General features: G+C 41.7%; 1 protein-coding gene across 1 annotated transcript in view; it reads right to left on the bottom strand.

Annotated features, from left to right (window-relative positions):
* Positions 1–14,690, bottom strand: part of LOC125462437 (uncharacterized) — a 51,733-nt gene extending 37,043 nt beyond the window's left edge. Inside the window, exons 1-10 of the mRNA XM_048552489.2 lie at positions 14,527–14,690; positions 13,992–14,389; positions 11,431–11,593; positions 9,873–10,022; positions 8,981–9,141; positions 7,934–8,107; positions 7,076–7,217; positions 6,732–6,919; positions 5,978–6,119; positions 4,737–4,903 (exon numbers count right to left, since the gene is read on the bottom strand). Coding sequence (XP_048408446.2) covers positions 4,737–4,903; positions 5,978–6,119; positions 6,732–6,919; positions 7,076–7,217; positions 7,934–8,107; positions 8,981–9,141; positions 9,873–10,022; positions 11,431–11,593; positions 13,992–14,192 — 1,488 coding nt within the window. The 5' untranslated portion in view covers positions 14,193–14,389; positions 14,527–14,690. The remainder of the gene's footprint in view (positions 1–4,736; positions 4,904–5,977; positions 6,120–6,731; positions 6,920–7,075; positions 7,218–7,933; positions 8,108–8,980; positions 9,142–9,872; positions 10,023–11,430; positions 11,594–13,991; positions 14,390–14,526) is intronic.
* Positions 14,691–15,136: the final 446 nt, after the last annotated feature.

Raw genomic sequence — 15,136 nt, 5'->3', positions numbered from 1 at the left:
AGGAGGTTTCCTTGTCCATTTTTGACTGAATGCCATGCCTCAGAGCAACTCCCTCCTGATTGTAAGACAATGCCAGTATGTTTATGCTGCTAATGGTTCAGGACATATCCAGAGAGGTGATGGAAAAGCCTGGGACATAGACTGCTATGTATAAGATTTGGAGCGTGGTGACTAAGTCTGTGGTATAGCTCTTTCCTAAATTTGGCTCAAGTCCTAAATGTCAGCAATAGGACAGACCGTGCTTTTGTTGGTTCTGATGCCGAGGTTGATGTTGGATCTTTTTTTCATTCTTTCAGTTCATTGAATCATGGGAATGGCTGGAAGGAGATCATTATGATTCAGCTCTTTCCAAATCTATTCAGTTCCTCTGCCCTTTTCCCCAGATCTTTGCACTTTGATTCTCTTTTGTGTTTACTGTGGAACCCGTAACCACCACTTGATCAGGCAGTGCATTTCAAATCATAATCATTCATTGCTTAGGCAAAGGTTCTACCTTAAAGTGCCACTGCTACTTTTATCAATCATCTAAAATCCGCACTCCCTTGTTAGTAATTCTTCAGCCACTGAAAACTCACTAACTTCCCTTCCTAACAACCTTAATGGGAGAATTTCTATAGAAACAAATTTAATGTTCATTAGTTACCACTTGCAAAAGAGTCACTGAGGTCATGAAGAACAAAGTGCAATACAGTACCAAAGGTATTTCACTTGAAGTCAAATAGAAATTGTGATCTCATAGAAATTATTGTTCAGTCACAGTGGAATCTTGAATGTAGCTCTGCAGAAATACATTCTGAGGACTATTAACACATAGTTCACAGAAAATTGAGAAAAGCTGCTAGGGTACTGTACTGTGTGGTATTGTTGTGCCAAGATCCATGAACAGGACTGCCTCAGCAGACCCATCAGATGGTATGGGAGATGTTGTGAGTCTTGGCCACTGGTTAAAGAGTCACCTGTTGTCTCTTTTAACTGTATTAAGTCAAACACTTAACTGGGCAATGGTTAGTCTTTTCCAGGGATTCCTCAAGCCCTACCTGCCTTTAGCTTCCAGTCATTGGTCATCCAGCAGCTGTACTGAACAAGGTAGATGCTGGCAACACAACACCCACTCAAACCTGTTCAGGCACCGGTTAGAACACACATGGAATATTCTGTTTTGAAATCTTGCTTTGGGAGAGGTACATTTGCATTGAAAAAAGTTCAGTGAAGGCTCACTAGGCTGATTCCTGAAAATGAAGGGATTGTCTTAAGAAGAATGTTTGCATCTGAGGTCCTGATGGCACAACTTAATGAGTGAGGAAGAATTGTTCATAATGTGGCCAAATAGTTTCAGCATCAGCCTGCAAATCTTTTCAACATGCAGACAGCTGGTCTCCCACTCTGAGAGATTTCTGGTCACGTATGTCATGGAGAAAGCTTTGACATCTCTATCACCACTGTCCTTCACCACAAAGTCATATAGTCCAACAGACTACAAAATGGGTGTGAAGGTCCATGATGGCATTGTAACCACTACTGCATGAGTCAACCGTATCACAACAGCACTGCAAAAATATCCTTGTTTAAAGCAGGCCTCCAGCCAATGTTTTATGGTAGACCTCAGCTATAATGCAGCATTTCCAGTTTCTCAGCATTTGCTCATTTTTAAAATTAACCAACCTCTGTGCACCAAATTAAGATAGCCAAAAGATTTCAACACTAACACTGAACTTTCTGGGAGGTGACAGTGAATTCAAGGATTAAACTGTAAATCAAGTCTTGGGTGATAAAGAAAGTTAATAATTCACAAAGAACAGTTAACATGTAATTTATTAAGAGCACTGCAGTAAGATTTCAGCAATTGTTTAAACATATTTTGGGGCAACAAAGTTACTTTGTATGGAAGAGATTTGATAGGTTACAAAACCTTGAAATATTATAATAACAAATAAGGAAAGTCTGCATCCAATGGCATAACGTTCATCAATTTAATTAACAAATTGTACAAGGCCATCTGAGAAAAGAAATTACACAGCAAGTTGTTAAGACTTGGATTTTGCTGCCTTAAAGGTAGTAGAAACAGATTTAATCAGAACTTTCAAAAGTATAAATACTCAATTGGGAAGAATTCCAAGGGATAATGGTGCAAAGAACATAGATAACTGTATCAACGAATTAGCATAAAGCACAATAGACCTCCCTCTGTACTTTATCATTCAATGACTTAAACCTGCCCTAGGATAAATCTGAAAAGCAGACTTATAGCCTTTACTTTTAATCAGCAACACATTTCCCTGGCTCTATATAGATCAGATTTGGCCGAGTCTGTTCAATTATGCGTAAGCAACATTAAAAAGTGCATAGAGATGTTGCAGAGAAATCATAGAGGGACAGCAAAATATTCCACACCTTAATCAAGAAAAGAAAATCACATATGCCTGCATTGAGAGAACAGGATTGAGGTCCTGATATGTATTCCTGATATATATTTACATGGCGAAGAGCAACACAGATGAAAGTGATCTGCTACATTTTGACAATGCATGCAAAGCTAGTCCACATGGAAAGATACATCAATGACAGTGTCTTTGCAAAGCTCTGTTCTGGCTCCCTGAGATCCAGTGACATGTTCTACTTTAAAAAGCTGATGGAATAGCCAGCACTTGGCTGACATTGGTTGGTGATTTTTGCAGGCATCTGTAAAAAGCTTTTGAGAATTTCTACCTTGCTCCTGAAAAAGTTTCAAAATGAACAGCAAAATTCCAGTTTCCAAGCAGTTGCTAAAAGGAGTTTGTGAAAAATACTGTCCATAATTATAGAACACAGAACAGTACAGCATCGGAACAGATCCTTCAGCACGTGATGATGTGCCACACACGACACGATTAAACTAATCCCTTCTGCTTGCCGATGGTCCATATCTCTCCATTCCTCGCTTAGTCATGTATTTAACAAAAAGCTCCTTAAACACCCCTATCATTTATGCTTCCAGCACTACCCCTAGCAGCACATTCCAGGCACCTACCATCCTCTGTGTAAAAACCTGACCCCTCACATCTCCTTTGAGCTCTCTCCCTCTTACCCGAAATGCATGCCTTCTAGTATTGGAAATTTCAACTCTGGGAAAAAGATTCTGTCAACTGTCTCTGTACCTCTCACAGCTTTATAAACATCTATCAGGGCCCCCTGTCAGCCTCTGCCGCTCCAGAGAAAACAACCCATGTCTTTCCTGCTTCTCCTTATAGCTCATACACTCTAATCCAGGCAGCATCCTGGTAGACCTCTTCTGCACCTTCTCCAAAGCCTCACGTCCTCTTTGTAGTGTGGTGATCGGAACTGAACACAATACTCTAAGTGCAGCCTAACCACATGGATTAAGCTCTTACATGAACCTTCAGCATCCATTTCCCCTGCCAGAGACTAACCTTGCAAATTAATTTAAAATTGTGCTGGCCAGCGTACAGTTGCCAAACCTCCAACTGTCTCAGAGTCTCCAGGAATAAAAGATTAATCTCCAGAACAATGGCAGGTGCGGCTCAACTAAAATTTCATAGGGACACAAATTTTGTTCTGCGCAATTACTACTTATGTAAGAAAAAGATAATGGAGGAATAAAAGGCTGACAGTGAAAGATGATCCAATTGTGTAACAAAGAGTGTGTTTAATAATTGGCTGGGCAAGACACCTGAGTGAGGTTGGCAGAGCTGGAGGTTACGGAAGGTACAGGCTAGAGGTCAAATAATTAAACCTCCAGGACCATGACCGGAGTTGGCAACCTTAATGATCACTCACAAGGTTAATTTATTGACTGTACAAATATCTGTTCAATGTTGTGTACTAAACCAACAGGAATATTGGCAGAGGAGGCTGCTCATCTAGTTGAGACATATAATTTAAGGATGATATCTGCAAAATGTTCAAGTGTAATGAAAGCTATGTTTATAAAGATCAAGGAAATGACGTTGCGCATTAGACACTCAACATTAATGCAATAGATTTCATTCCCCTCCCATTACTTAATGTGAAATACCCAGCTCTTCAACACAAACCACTATCTAGGTGAGGGTGAGAGAGATATTTTATGCCATATATTTGATTGCCAATTAATCAGGGAATCTAACAAAGTATTAAAAATAGCTGCAAGATTAACTGGGCAGCACTTTGGCCCAGTAGTTAGCACTGCTGCCTAACAGCGCCAGGGACCTGAGTTCGAATCCACCATCTGTCTGTGTAGAGTTTGCACATTCTCCCTGTGTCTGCATGGGTTTCACTGGGCGTTCTGGTGTCCACCCACAGTCCAAAGATGTGCAGGTTACGTGGATTGGCCATGGAAAATTGCCTGTAGTGTTTGAGGATGTGCAGCAGAGGTAGGGCTAGTCATGGAAAACGCAGGGATAGGGTGGGGATGCTCTTCAGAGGGTTGGTGAGGGCCAGGTGGGTCAAATGGCCTGTTTCCACGTTATAGGGATTCTTGGGGTGGTAGCAAAAATCAGTCAGGAAGTTCAGATCACATGGCATACTTCTCAACTCATTGAACCTTCCGACTCCTTTGTGTATAAGTGACCGAACTAGTTTGTGTCGTGAACATAGCATCAAAAACACCAAAAGAATGATAACTCAGCCCAGTGGCAACTATGATGGTCTAATAGACATTGGGTGAAGAAACAAGAAAACACATATATTGAAATGAATAAAAGTTTAGATGCATGAAAATCAGGTAAATCATGAGTGAGGTGGTTACATCAGCGACGCACAGCACATACATATGGGTACTTTGGGAATGAAGTAAAACCCACACCAGACTCGAGCTCCAGTTCACTGACATCTGGTGGAACTTGAAACTTAAATTTTTGTATCAGAGTGGTAAAGAACAAGAACAGCTCCACTTTAGCCAGGGACTCACCAGCACAAATCCTTCGACCTGCAAAACCACAATTACAAATAAAATCACAAAGCTACTCTTTATCACACAATGTTATTCACAGTACCTTTCTTTATAATAAACAGGATCTTGCTGTTTTATACTGCCTTTTTTTAACAATACCTCTTAACCGCCTACTTGCCAATGTTTATAGGTTTGGGTGAAATTTAACAATGACACAAGCTGCCAACCACAGCTCTGTGAGTGGCACACTCATCTTGAAGGCTGTAAATTCAAGCCCCACTCTAGAACCTGGGACACTAAACCGAGGCTGGTGCTCTCACTGCGGTATTAAGCAAGAGCTGCATTGTCAGAGGGTCTAGTTTCCGGTTAACACTTCAAATTGTAGCCGTGTCTGCTGTTGTGTATTGATGGCTGCAGAGGTTCCCTACATTTCAACAATGATCATATATTCTAGAATACTGATGAGCAGAACTTTAAAATGCCTTGCAGTTGCGAAAGGTGCATCTTTAGTCAAGTAAAGCTCATTAATTCCATTGTGCCAACAATTATCTCACCTTTTTGGAGATAAATATGTTTTTTTCAGGCTTATGGGAAAGACACATTACCCCTGATTCCCATTCCTGATTACTACACAATCTCCCAGTTAAAAACTATGTGCACAGACTTTGAAATGGTTTTTGCTTCGACAGTAACCACAAATGCCTTTCTCCCCAACTCCAGCACAGAATCATAGAATCTCTACAGTGTGGAAGCAGTCCATTCCGCCATCAACTCCTCACCTCTGGAGAGCATCCCACCCACTCCCAAAACCCCCACCTCCCCTGTCCCTGTAACCTTTCATTTCCCATAGCTAGTTCCCATGCCTGGACACTATGAGCAATTTAGCATGGCCAGTCCGCCTAACTGCACATCTGTGGACGGTGGATGGAAACCAGCGCACCCAGAGGAAACCCATGCACACACGGGGAGGGTCAGTGGGGCTGTGAGCTGTTGTGCTATCCCAACAGAACTAAAATTCTCTCAATGATGCATCTCCTACATCTTATTCTCCCCAGCCAGGGAGGGAATATTTCACTCACATATCATGCAAAAATTAATAAGTTCTGTTACCTGCAGAGAAAGGCATGAAGGCATCTCTCTTCACAAACTTGCCCTCAGCATTCAGAAAGTGAGATGGGTTGAATTCATTTGGTTTTTCCCATTGGGTTTTATCGTATAGCACAGAGGTCAGCAATGGAATTACATGGGTTCCCTAAAAATATTAAAACATCATTTCTGTATTGTGTTTTTATTATTATAATCCAAGGCACTGTTGAAAATAATTGCACAGTTGCTCATTGATAAATGTACTGGAAATTTAGAAATAGTATTTACATACTACCTGTAGCTCATTGAGCATCCCTGATTTTAATTGCTCCAGGATTAATGACAGTGCCTGCAGTAGAATCCTGACCGACTATCTCTTTCTCTTCCTTTAACAAGTTCTTAAAACCTGCCTTTCAACTAAGCTTTTGGCTATATGTCCATGTATCTCGGTTTGTGGCTTCTGGTATTAACTATTCTTCAACAACTCTCCTGTGAAGGTTCTTAAGATGCTTTACTACATTAAGAGGGGCTTCACAAATACAAATGTTGTGGTCAAGGACATCTTTTCAATTTAGTTCTCCACTCCTATTTTTCCTCGATTACCTGCAGATATTGCAACATTAATAATATACCCAAATATAGTCAGACATTGGTATGTGTAAGTTGATGAGATTGAGTCATTCAGGTACTAATGCTGCACAGTGCAACCAGTTTTCAAAGTTCCCTTTCTTCCTCCCTATATTCAGCCCTGAATGTAGCTGTCCTTTCTAGAGGGTACCTTTGGAATGAAGAATCCTTTGAAGTTTACATCCACTGTTGTTTCATGTGTTATGCCCAGTGGTACAATGTCACCAAACCTCTGGATTTCATGGATCACTGCATCAGTGTAAGGCAAATCTTTCCGATCTTCAACTCTGGGAGGTCGTTCCGATCCAATAACTCTGGTAATTTCCTCATGAACCTTTTCTGCAAACCAAACATGTTTTTAATGTCATTGTAAGTATTGTCATGATATGTACAAACAAGTTCAAAATCTCAACAGTGGTAAATGGAGAATATGAGACATCAAAAATCGTACAACAAGGTCAGGTCCAGAGTGGAATTAATAAGAGTGCTTCTTACTCTGGATCTCCGGATATTTCATCATCAGAAGCATTCCCCAACGAAGTGTGGTTGAGGTGGTCTCCATCCCTGCTGCAAACAGGTTAGACGTCGTGTAGATTAAGTTGTCTTGACAGAAGTATGAATTAGGGTCATCTGATTCCTAAAAGCAAAATTAAGAGTGTGGTAGCTCAGAACTGGATTGGCACCTGTACCGTAGGATCCATGATGCATAATTAGCCTAAAACGTTGAGTACTGGGTATTGCAGCACAGGATAGGGGCTAGGGACATAAGGAATCCATGTGTTTAATCATGCACAGTATTGAGGAAGGTTGAACTGTCAGAAGTGTAGTCTTCCCAATCAGATGTTATTCTGAGGCACTGTCCGGCTTTCACATCAATGTATAGCAAAGGAATCTAATCCACTGAGCCTTTCAAGACCTTAAGATGTTGCTAAGCACCTTAAAGTCAACAAGTGTTCTTTGCAGTGCCCCCAATATTACATTGCTGGATGTGCATAACCAATTTTAGCAGAGCAAACTCCCACAAACAGAAATGTGGCTCTAGCCAGATTTTATTGATGTTGGACAAATCTATATCAGAAAAGTGACTATACTTCAAATTTACTTCATCAGCTGTAAGGTGCTTTGGGACAGCTTGGGGTTATGGAAGTCACTGTGCAAATGCCAGTTCGTTCTTTATAAAAAGAATGACTCTTGTCACAACTTTTACCTCAAATCATTTCCATTTGCAGCATATAGGAGTCTATTCAGCTTATCATTGCCAATACTAAACGGAACAAAGTTGACTTACTGTTTCTGAGATACTTAAGTGTAACTTTGAGAAGGTGAAAAATTCTAAAGAAGTGGAGCTTTTACCTTCTGTTGTCTAAGCATGAATATATCAATAAAACTCCTCAGGTCATTTTCATTTAGTGTCTGATGATTTTCTATGATGAAGCCTTTGAGGAAGTTGTTTATCTCTTGAATATTAATAAAAAATTTATTGTGAGCTCCTGGAAAGAATTTCAGGATTGGAAATGCATTGTACAGCTGCAGAATCAAAATAACATCATGTTATTAAGATATATACCAAACCAAGCCAATTATTTGCTCACATCTAAGTAATTGCAATTTCAGAAAAAGTGACAGATAAATCTTTTATACATTGTGAATCTTTGGTAAATACAGCGGTTTTTAAACATTGTGAACAATTATAGTTTTTTTTACTATAGTTATAATGCAATGCCTGAAAGAGCTTTTAAACAAATTCAATACTTTTCAAAAGGGAATTGGATAAATATTTCAAACAATCAATCTGCTAATTTATGGGAATGAGAAAGGGTCTTAGACCATTGCATAATTCCTTCAAAAGAGCTAGAGTAGGAACACTGGACCAAATGATCACCTTCACTGTTAGATAGGCCAGTTTCAATGAATAGTCGGCATCTTCCAGAAACTCAAGATTTTGAGGCAGCTTGACTGGGCAGTTGAGAGGTTATTTTCACTTTGTCAAAGTATTTAGAATCAAGACTATAAATTTGAAAATAAGACTTTGTTTGAAATAGGCAGATTTGGGTCCTGATTTGTTCTCTGAAGAGAACATACATTGAATCTATTCAAAGCTGACTTGTAGGGTACAGTTCCATGAGAAGGTTTGCAGTCACAGAAGACTGTAAACTTTTGTGGATTACCCTGCCATTCACCTGTCTGTCCCAAACCACGTTCACCATATTATGTTTTGGAAGGGCAGGCCTAGGGCAGCCTGCCTGCCCACACCTCAATTAAGGCCGTTAACTGGGCAATTAATGGCCAATTATATTGCACCACAGATTTACTGAGACTTCATGAACAAACCCCTTCCAATTACCTCAAGGTGGAAATGATTTCTTCTGATATGTAATTCAAATGAAAGATGAGACTTACGTGGACCATGGGTGAACCAGCAAGTTGAATGTTTTCATTCACTGTCTTTATTAAACTAACAAACTTTGCATCCTCATAATCAAATCTGTCACCAAAAACTATAGAGCATATTATATTGGCCACAGCAGAGTTCATTTGGACAGTTGGATTAAACGGTTGGCCTGCAAAAGAAATTTTAAAGATCACACTCAGTCGAGTATTGACCCCTTATGTGGTGATTGTAACGAGGTTGCCAGGTGGACCTCACAGAATATGAGTTCCCTAATTTGGGCTGTTAACCTGGCCCAATCAGGGAGCCCTAGCTGAGAGATATAAACAGGGGTGTCAGAAATTCTGTACACGCCGTGGCCTGGCTCTGAGGGAGCCGGACAAGAGTCAAGGACAATGCACATGTATATAAAGGGTGACTTGGTGAAAGAATACCAATCTCTATGAAGTTATTTCACTTTACATGAAATCATAATTGTATTACTCTTCACACAAGGCCCTGAAGCTTATTCCCTGGGCTGCTAAAGGTACGTAGACAGGGGATAGCAGACACTCTCACCAGAATTTTTCAAGACTCCTTCAATCTCCAAATTGAGCTAGGCAACTGCAGAACAGTTCATGAACTGAGAGGTTGATGAACTAGAAATCTATCAACTATTTGGTCTATTCAATCAGATGTGATCTATTTGAAAATACACAGTGGGGTGGGGGTTGCGATACCACAAAAATTGTGATAAGTTTTGGATTGTTCTTACAAAGAGCTAGCAGAAATGCTGTGGCCTGAATGGTCCCTTTCTGTGTTATGAATTTCTGTGATTCTTTAATGTAAATGTGCATTCATAAATAACACACACAGACAAAAGAAACAATGGTAATTCTGTTCATTCACCTTACACAAACGCACCTTTATGAGAATCAATCACTTCTACCAGAAAATCTGATTCCTCGATTATTTTGTCTTCAATGGTTTTTTTTCCCATTCCAAAATCTCGTAAAGTGGTGAGAGCAAATCTTCGCATTTGCCTCCATGATTCCCCATGACCAAAAATAACACCTTAAATTAAATCCATCAGAAAAAAGAAAACATTGTGACACTTGCAATCCTCATTTTAATTGACAACTTTCCTCGTAGAATCGAGGGCATGACAAATGAGAGAAATGGCACACAGTGAAGTGAGCATTTCTGTAGTGGAATATTTCTACTCAGAATACTTCTAGAGGCAGCCTCTGGGCATTCCAAATGCTTCAGTCCCCAAGATACTTTTCAGACATTGTCACTGTTAGACTATAGTAAATGGACTAACAGATTGACACACAGTGTGTTTCCACAAACTATTTATTTTGGAGGTGTTGATGGAGGGACAAATAGGGACATAGTGATATAGGAAGGGGAGGAGGCCAATCAGCCCCTGAAGCCTATTCCACTCTTCAATGAGATCCTGGCCCTACTTGTCAGACTATGCCGCTCGTTCTAGAATCCCCAGCCAATGGAAACAGTGTATTTGTACCTATTGTTTTCCTGTTTATAGCCTGTTTCTTTTCCTGTTCCTTTTCTTGTTTATAATTTCCTGTTAAACCTCAAAAGGCTTCAAGCAGATCATCACTTAATCTTCTAAATTCAAGAGCAAACAGAGCTAATTTATATGATCTCTCCTCATAACTTAATAATAGCTGGAACATCAGGAAATGGAGTTTTCCAACTTATTTTAAATAATATCATGAGACATTTTATTTCCAACGGAGACACAATATGGGAATTCCAAGAAATGTACCTCTGACAATACAGCATTCCTCTACTGCCTCGGATTGTTAACCTGGATTATATGTTCAAATCGGAGGTAAAATTTGAGTCCACACTATTTGACTCAAACACAAGATTGCGATCGATTGCGTCATAGCGGAGAGTAGATTGTATGACAAGGCAGTGGACTCTCTACTTCATGGCGCTTACACTCAACATGGGATTAATGGTTGAACAGGAGAATGTTTCATTTAACAACACCACTATATGGTCAAATATTAATTTTAGATTGGAGTTCACTTGGCTTCTATTAACCAAAGATATTCAGAAACTTGAGGTAAAAGTGAGCTATTTCACACATGAGCCAAGGTGTCACTCAGAGCAAGAATATGTTATGTTCTGAACCCTAACAGTATAACCCTTGTGTATTACTAAATATGTTATTAGTATCACTTTAAATATTAAGGTGCTAAACATCCTCATGCTAACATTACCAACTGTCACATAATGGCTATAATTATTGTGTATGTTTTAGAAATTACAGGGAATTAGTTACAACCATATTTGTAGATTTTTTTAATCTTTCAAAGCTCTTTAAAAGATAATACTTCAAAACAAACCTTTCCCAAACAGTGAAAAATATTCATTATTCATACAGGGACACAATACAGCCTGATTTTAACATCAATTTTACAACAATGTAGATAAAGATGCATATTACCACGTCCTTTCAAAGCTGCCTCAAATATTGGGATGTGTGCTCTTTCTCCAAATGCATCTGCATTGTTCACAAGGGCATCGTTCACTGCTTCGTACCCAGTCAGCACCACTGTAGTTGTGGGTCCTAGCTTGATGCTAAATACTTTGCCATATTTCTCAGATAGCTTCAAGAAAAAGGTTTACATGATCAATTATTACAAGTTTTTGCACGGCAGTTCCTTTTGCTGTTCATTACACCAGCGACCTTTCAGACTGTTCAGTGAAGCCACACACTCATCTCTCATTCAGCAGCATATCCAGCTGGCATTCACATCAGCTCCAGCTCAGCCTCATACAACTTCCAAAAGCATCAGCTTCAAATCCATTTCTCACAACTTCAGCATATCTTTAGCTGTTTACAGCTCTGTCAGTACATCACTCGAATACAATGTAACACTCTCACTAACATCCTGCTCCGTCTCTCTACTACTCCATCTATATACCTTATGCTAGCTCTTGACTCAATCACTATCAGTTAGGCCAGCAACCTGAACCATCTCCGACTACATTAGTCTTGTGCTTCTGGTACTGGTTTCAGAAACCATTTGCACCCCTGTAATGGAAAGGATGTTTTGAGATTGAATCCCAATAAATCTGTTACCTTTTAGTTTATCAATTCACTGTGAGGGAGAGATGCAAATCTAAAGGGTAAGAGTGCAGGAGGTTACAGTCTGGCATATGACCTGGCTTCAGTTCTGGAAGATGTCTACTGCTCTAATGGCAGCGAAAGTTTCTTCAGCTGAAATCTCCGTTTCACCACACCAGTGACCTTTCAGACTGTCAATGGACCACAAACCCAGGCTGCACACCACTATCCCTGGAGATGGAAAATGTCACGCCTACTGGTACCTTAGGGAATTCAGCAACTGGTGGATACTAGACAGGCAGAAGAATATGGTCTCCTCCTTCCAAAGGGCATTTTTCAACTGGAAACATCAACTTTCCTTCTCCTCTGGCCTACTGTGTTCCTCCAGCTCCACACTGTGTTGGCTCCACATTTTCATTGAAGTTGTTTCTTACTTCCGTTTTTGTCCCAGTTCATTTGTGGAGCCTTTTCGGCCCTCCCTAATATTAAATACTCAGACACACCCACTGATATCAGTGGTCAGGGTCCAGGGCAACATTACACCCAGTTCCTTTATCTGCCCAGGATAAAAAAATGTGAGAGATAATGGGAACTGCAGATGCTGGAGAATTCCAAGATAATAAAATGTGAGGCTGGATGAACACAGCAGGCCAAGCAGCATCTCAGGAGCACAAAAGCTGACGTTTCGGGCCTAGACCCTTCATCAGAGAGGGGGATGGGGTGAGGGTTCTGGAATAAATAGGGAGAGAGGGGGAGGCGGACCGAAGATGGAGAGAAAAGAAGATAGGTGGAGAGAGTATAGGTGGGGAGGTAGGGAGGGGATAGGTCAGTCCAGGGAAGACGGACAGGTCAAGGAGGTGGGATGAGGTTAGTAGGTAGGAGATGGAGGTGCGGCTTGGGGTGGGAGGAAGGGATGGGTGAGAGGAAGAACAGGTTAGGGAGGCAGAGACAGGTTGGACTGGTTTTGGGATGCAGTGGGTGGAGGAGAAGAGCTGGGCTGGTTGTGTGGTGCAGTGGGGGAAGGGGACGAACTGGGCTGGTTTAGGGATGCAGTTGGGGAAGGGGAGATTTTGAAACTGGTGAAGTCCACATTGATACCATTAGGCTGCAGGGTTCCCAGGCGAAATATGAGTTGCAGTTCCTGCAACCTTCGGGTGGCATCATTGTGGCACTGCAGGAGGCCCATGATGGACATGTCGTCTGAGGAATGGGAGGGGGAGTGGAAATGGTTTGCGACTGGGAGGTGCAGTTGTTTGTTGCGAACTGAGCGGAGGTGTTCTGCAAAGCGGTCCCCAAGCCTCCGCTTGGTTTCCCCAATGTAGAGGAAGCCGCACCGGGTACAGTGGATGCAGTATACCACATTGGCAGATGTGCAGGTGAACCTCTGCTTAATGTGGAATGTCATCTTGGGGCCTGGGATAGGGGTAGGGAGGAGGTGTGGGGGCAAGTGTAGTACTTCCTGCGGTTTCAGGGGAAGGTGCCGGGTGTGGTGGGGTTGGAGGGTAGTAGGGAGCGAACAAGGGAGTCACGGAGAGAGTGGTCTCTCCGGAAAGCAGACAGGGGAGGGGATGGAAAAATGTCTTGGGTGGTGGGGTCGGATTGTAAATGGCGGAAGTGTCGGAGGATGATGCGTTGTATCCGGAGGTTGGTGGGGTGGTGTGTGAGAACGAGGGGGATCCTCTTTGGGCTGTTGTGGCGGGGGCGGGGTGTGAGGCATGTGTTGCGGGAAATGCGGGAGACGGGACTCCTTTATTTGCCCAACCTGGTGTCAATTTCCAGGTAATATCAGTTGGATTCTGGTTGGTTCGGAACAGTGACAATAACATGCATTGATATTCCACATTCAGTGCAGAAATTCACATCCCCAAGCGCTGAACAGAAATGGCAAAGAGCAAACGAGGTCTCTGATTTACTGTTCGAGTCTAACTCCATCTTACCTTCATCAAAGATTTGTTCAGCCTCTTCAGATCCAACATGTGCAGGTTCCCGATCAATGGGAGAGGAGGGGGTCCTGGGGGGAAGTTACTGACTCCGGGAGTTTTTAAGCCGTTGTTGAAATACAGCAGGATGATAATGGTCAGAACGCCCAGCAGCACCAGGGTGACAGCATCGACAGGGAAAACATTTGCAACCGACATCCTGAATTCGAAACTAGCAACAAGACAGGCTGCAGTTTCTATTCAAACTCAGCTCCTGCACTGAACAGCTGCAAAAAGGAAAATCTCACACTGGTCGGGATGGTGTTAAATTGTTGCTCTCTGATGATCTGAAGTGTCCCCTGTCGAAGCTTTGTCATGTACTTCACTGCAGTCGGTGGCAAGGGCTTTTCAACCAACTACAAGGCAGGAAAAAAAATTTTAGACCCTCCTACAATATCAGATTTCTCAACTGTATGCAACACTCACCTTTCATCTAGTTACAAAACAAATGGGGTAAAAAAGCATAAAAAGTTAAAGGATAGAATCTACTCACCTGTAAATGATATTGTCGTTGCTGAATCTGTTGGGAAAATGATGCAAAATCAGCAAAAACAAAATTAACAACTGAAAGAACTGCAGATGCTGTAAATCCAGAAGTTGCTGTATGCCAGAAGTTGCCAGAAACGCTCAGTGCTGCCTAGCTCGTTACGCCTCATCCTGTGAATAAATGATAAACAGATTCAGGATTTTAACTCAGCCACAGTGAAGGAGCAGCGACGTATTTCCAAGTGATTGGCTTGGAGTGGAACTGGCAGGTGGTGGTGTTCTCATGTACCAGCTGCCCTTGTCCTCTTAAATGGAACCGTGGGTTTGGAAGGTGCTGTTTGAGGATCTTTGGTGAATTTCTGCAGTGCATCCTGCAGACGGGACACACTGCTGCTGCTGAGCGTTGGTGGTGTAGAGACTGGCTGATTGCAGATTGCAGGCTGCTTTTTCTAGAATAGTGTCAAGCTTCTTCAGCATCGTTGGAGCTGTATTCATCCAGACAAGTGAAGTATCTTACATCACACTCCTGACTTGTGCCTCCTAAAGGTGGATAGGCTTCGGCGAGTCAGGAGATGAGTTACTTCCAGCAGTATGCCTAGACTCTGAGCTGTTCTAAT

The sequence above is a fragment of the Stegostoma tigrinum genome, chromosome 23 (assembly GCF_030684315.1).
Source record: "Stegostoma tigrinum isolate sSteTig4 chromosome 23, sSteTig4.hap1, whole genome shotgun sequence".
In the NCBI taxonomy this organism is placed as follows: domain Eukaryota; kingdom Metazoa; phylum Chordata; class Chondrichthyes; order Orectolobiformes; family Stegostomatidae; genus Stegostoma; species Stegostoma tigrinum.
This window is presented reverse-complemented; position numbering and strand designations above follow the sequence as displayed.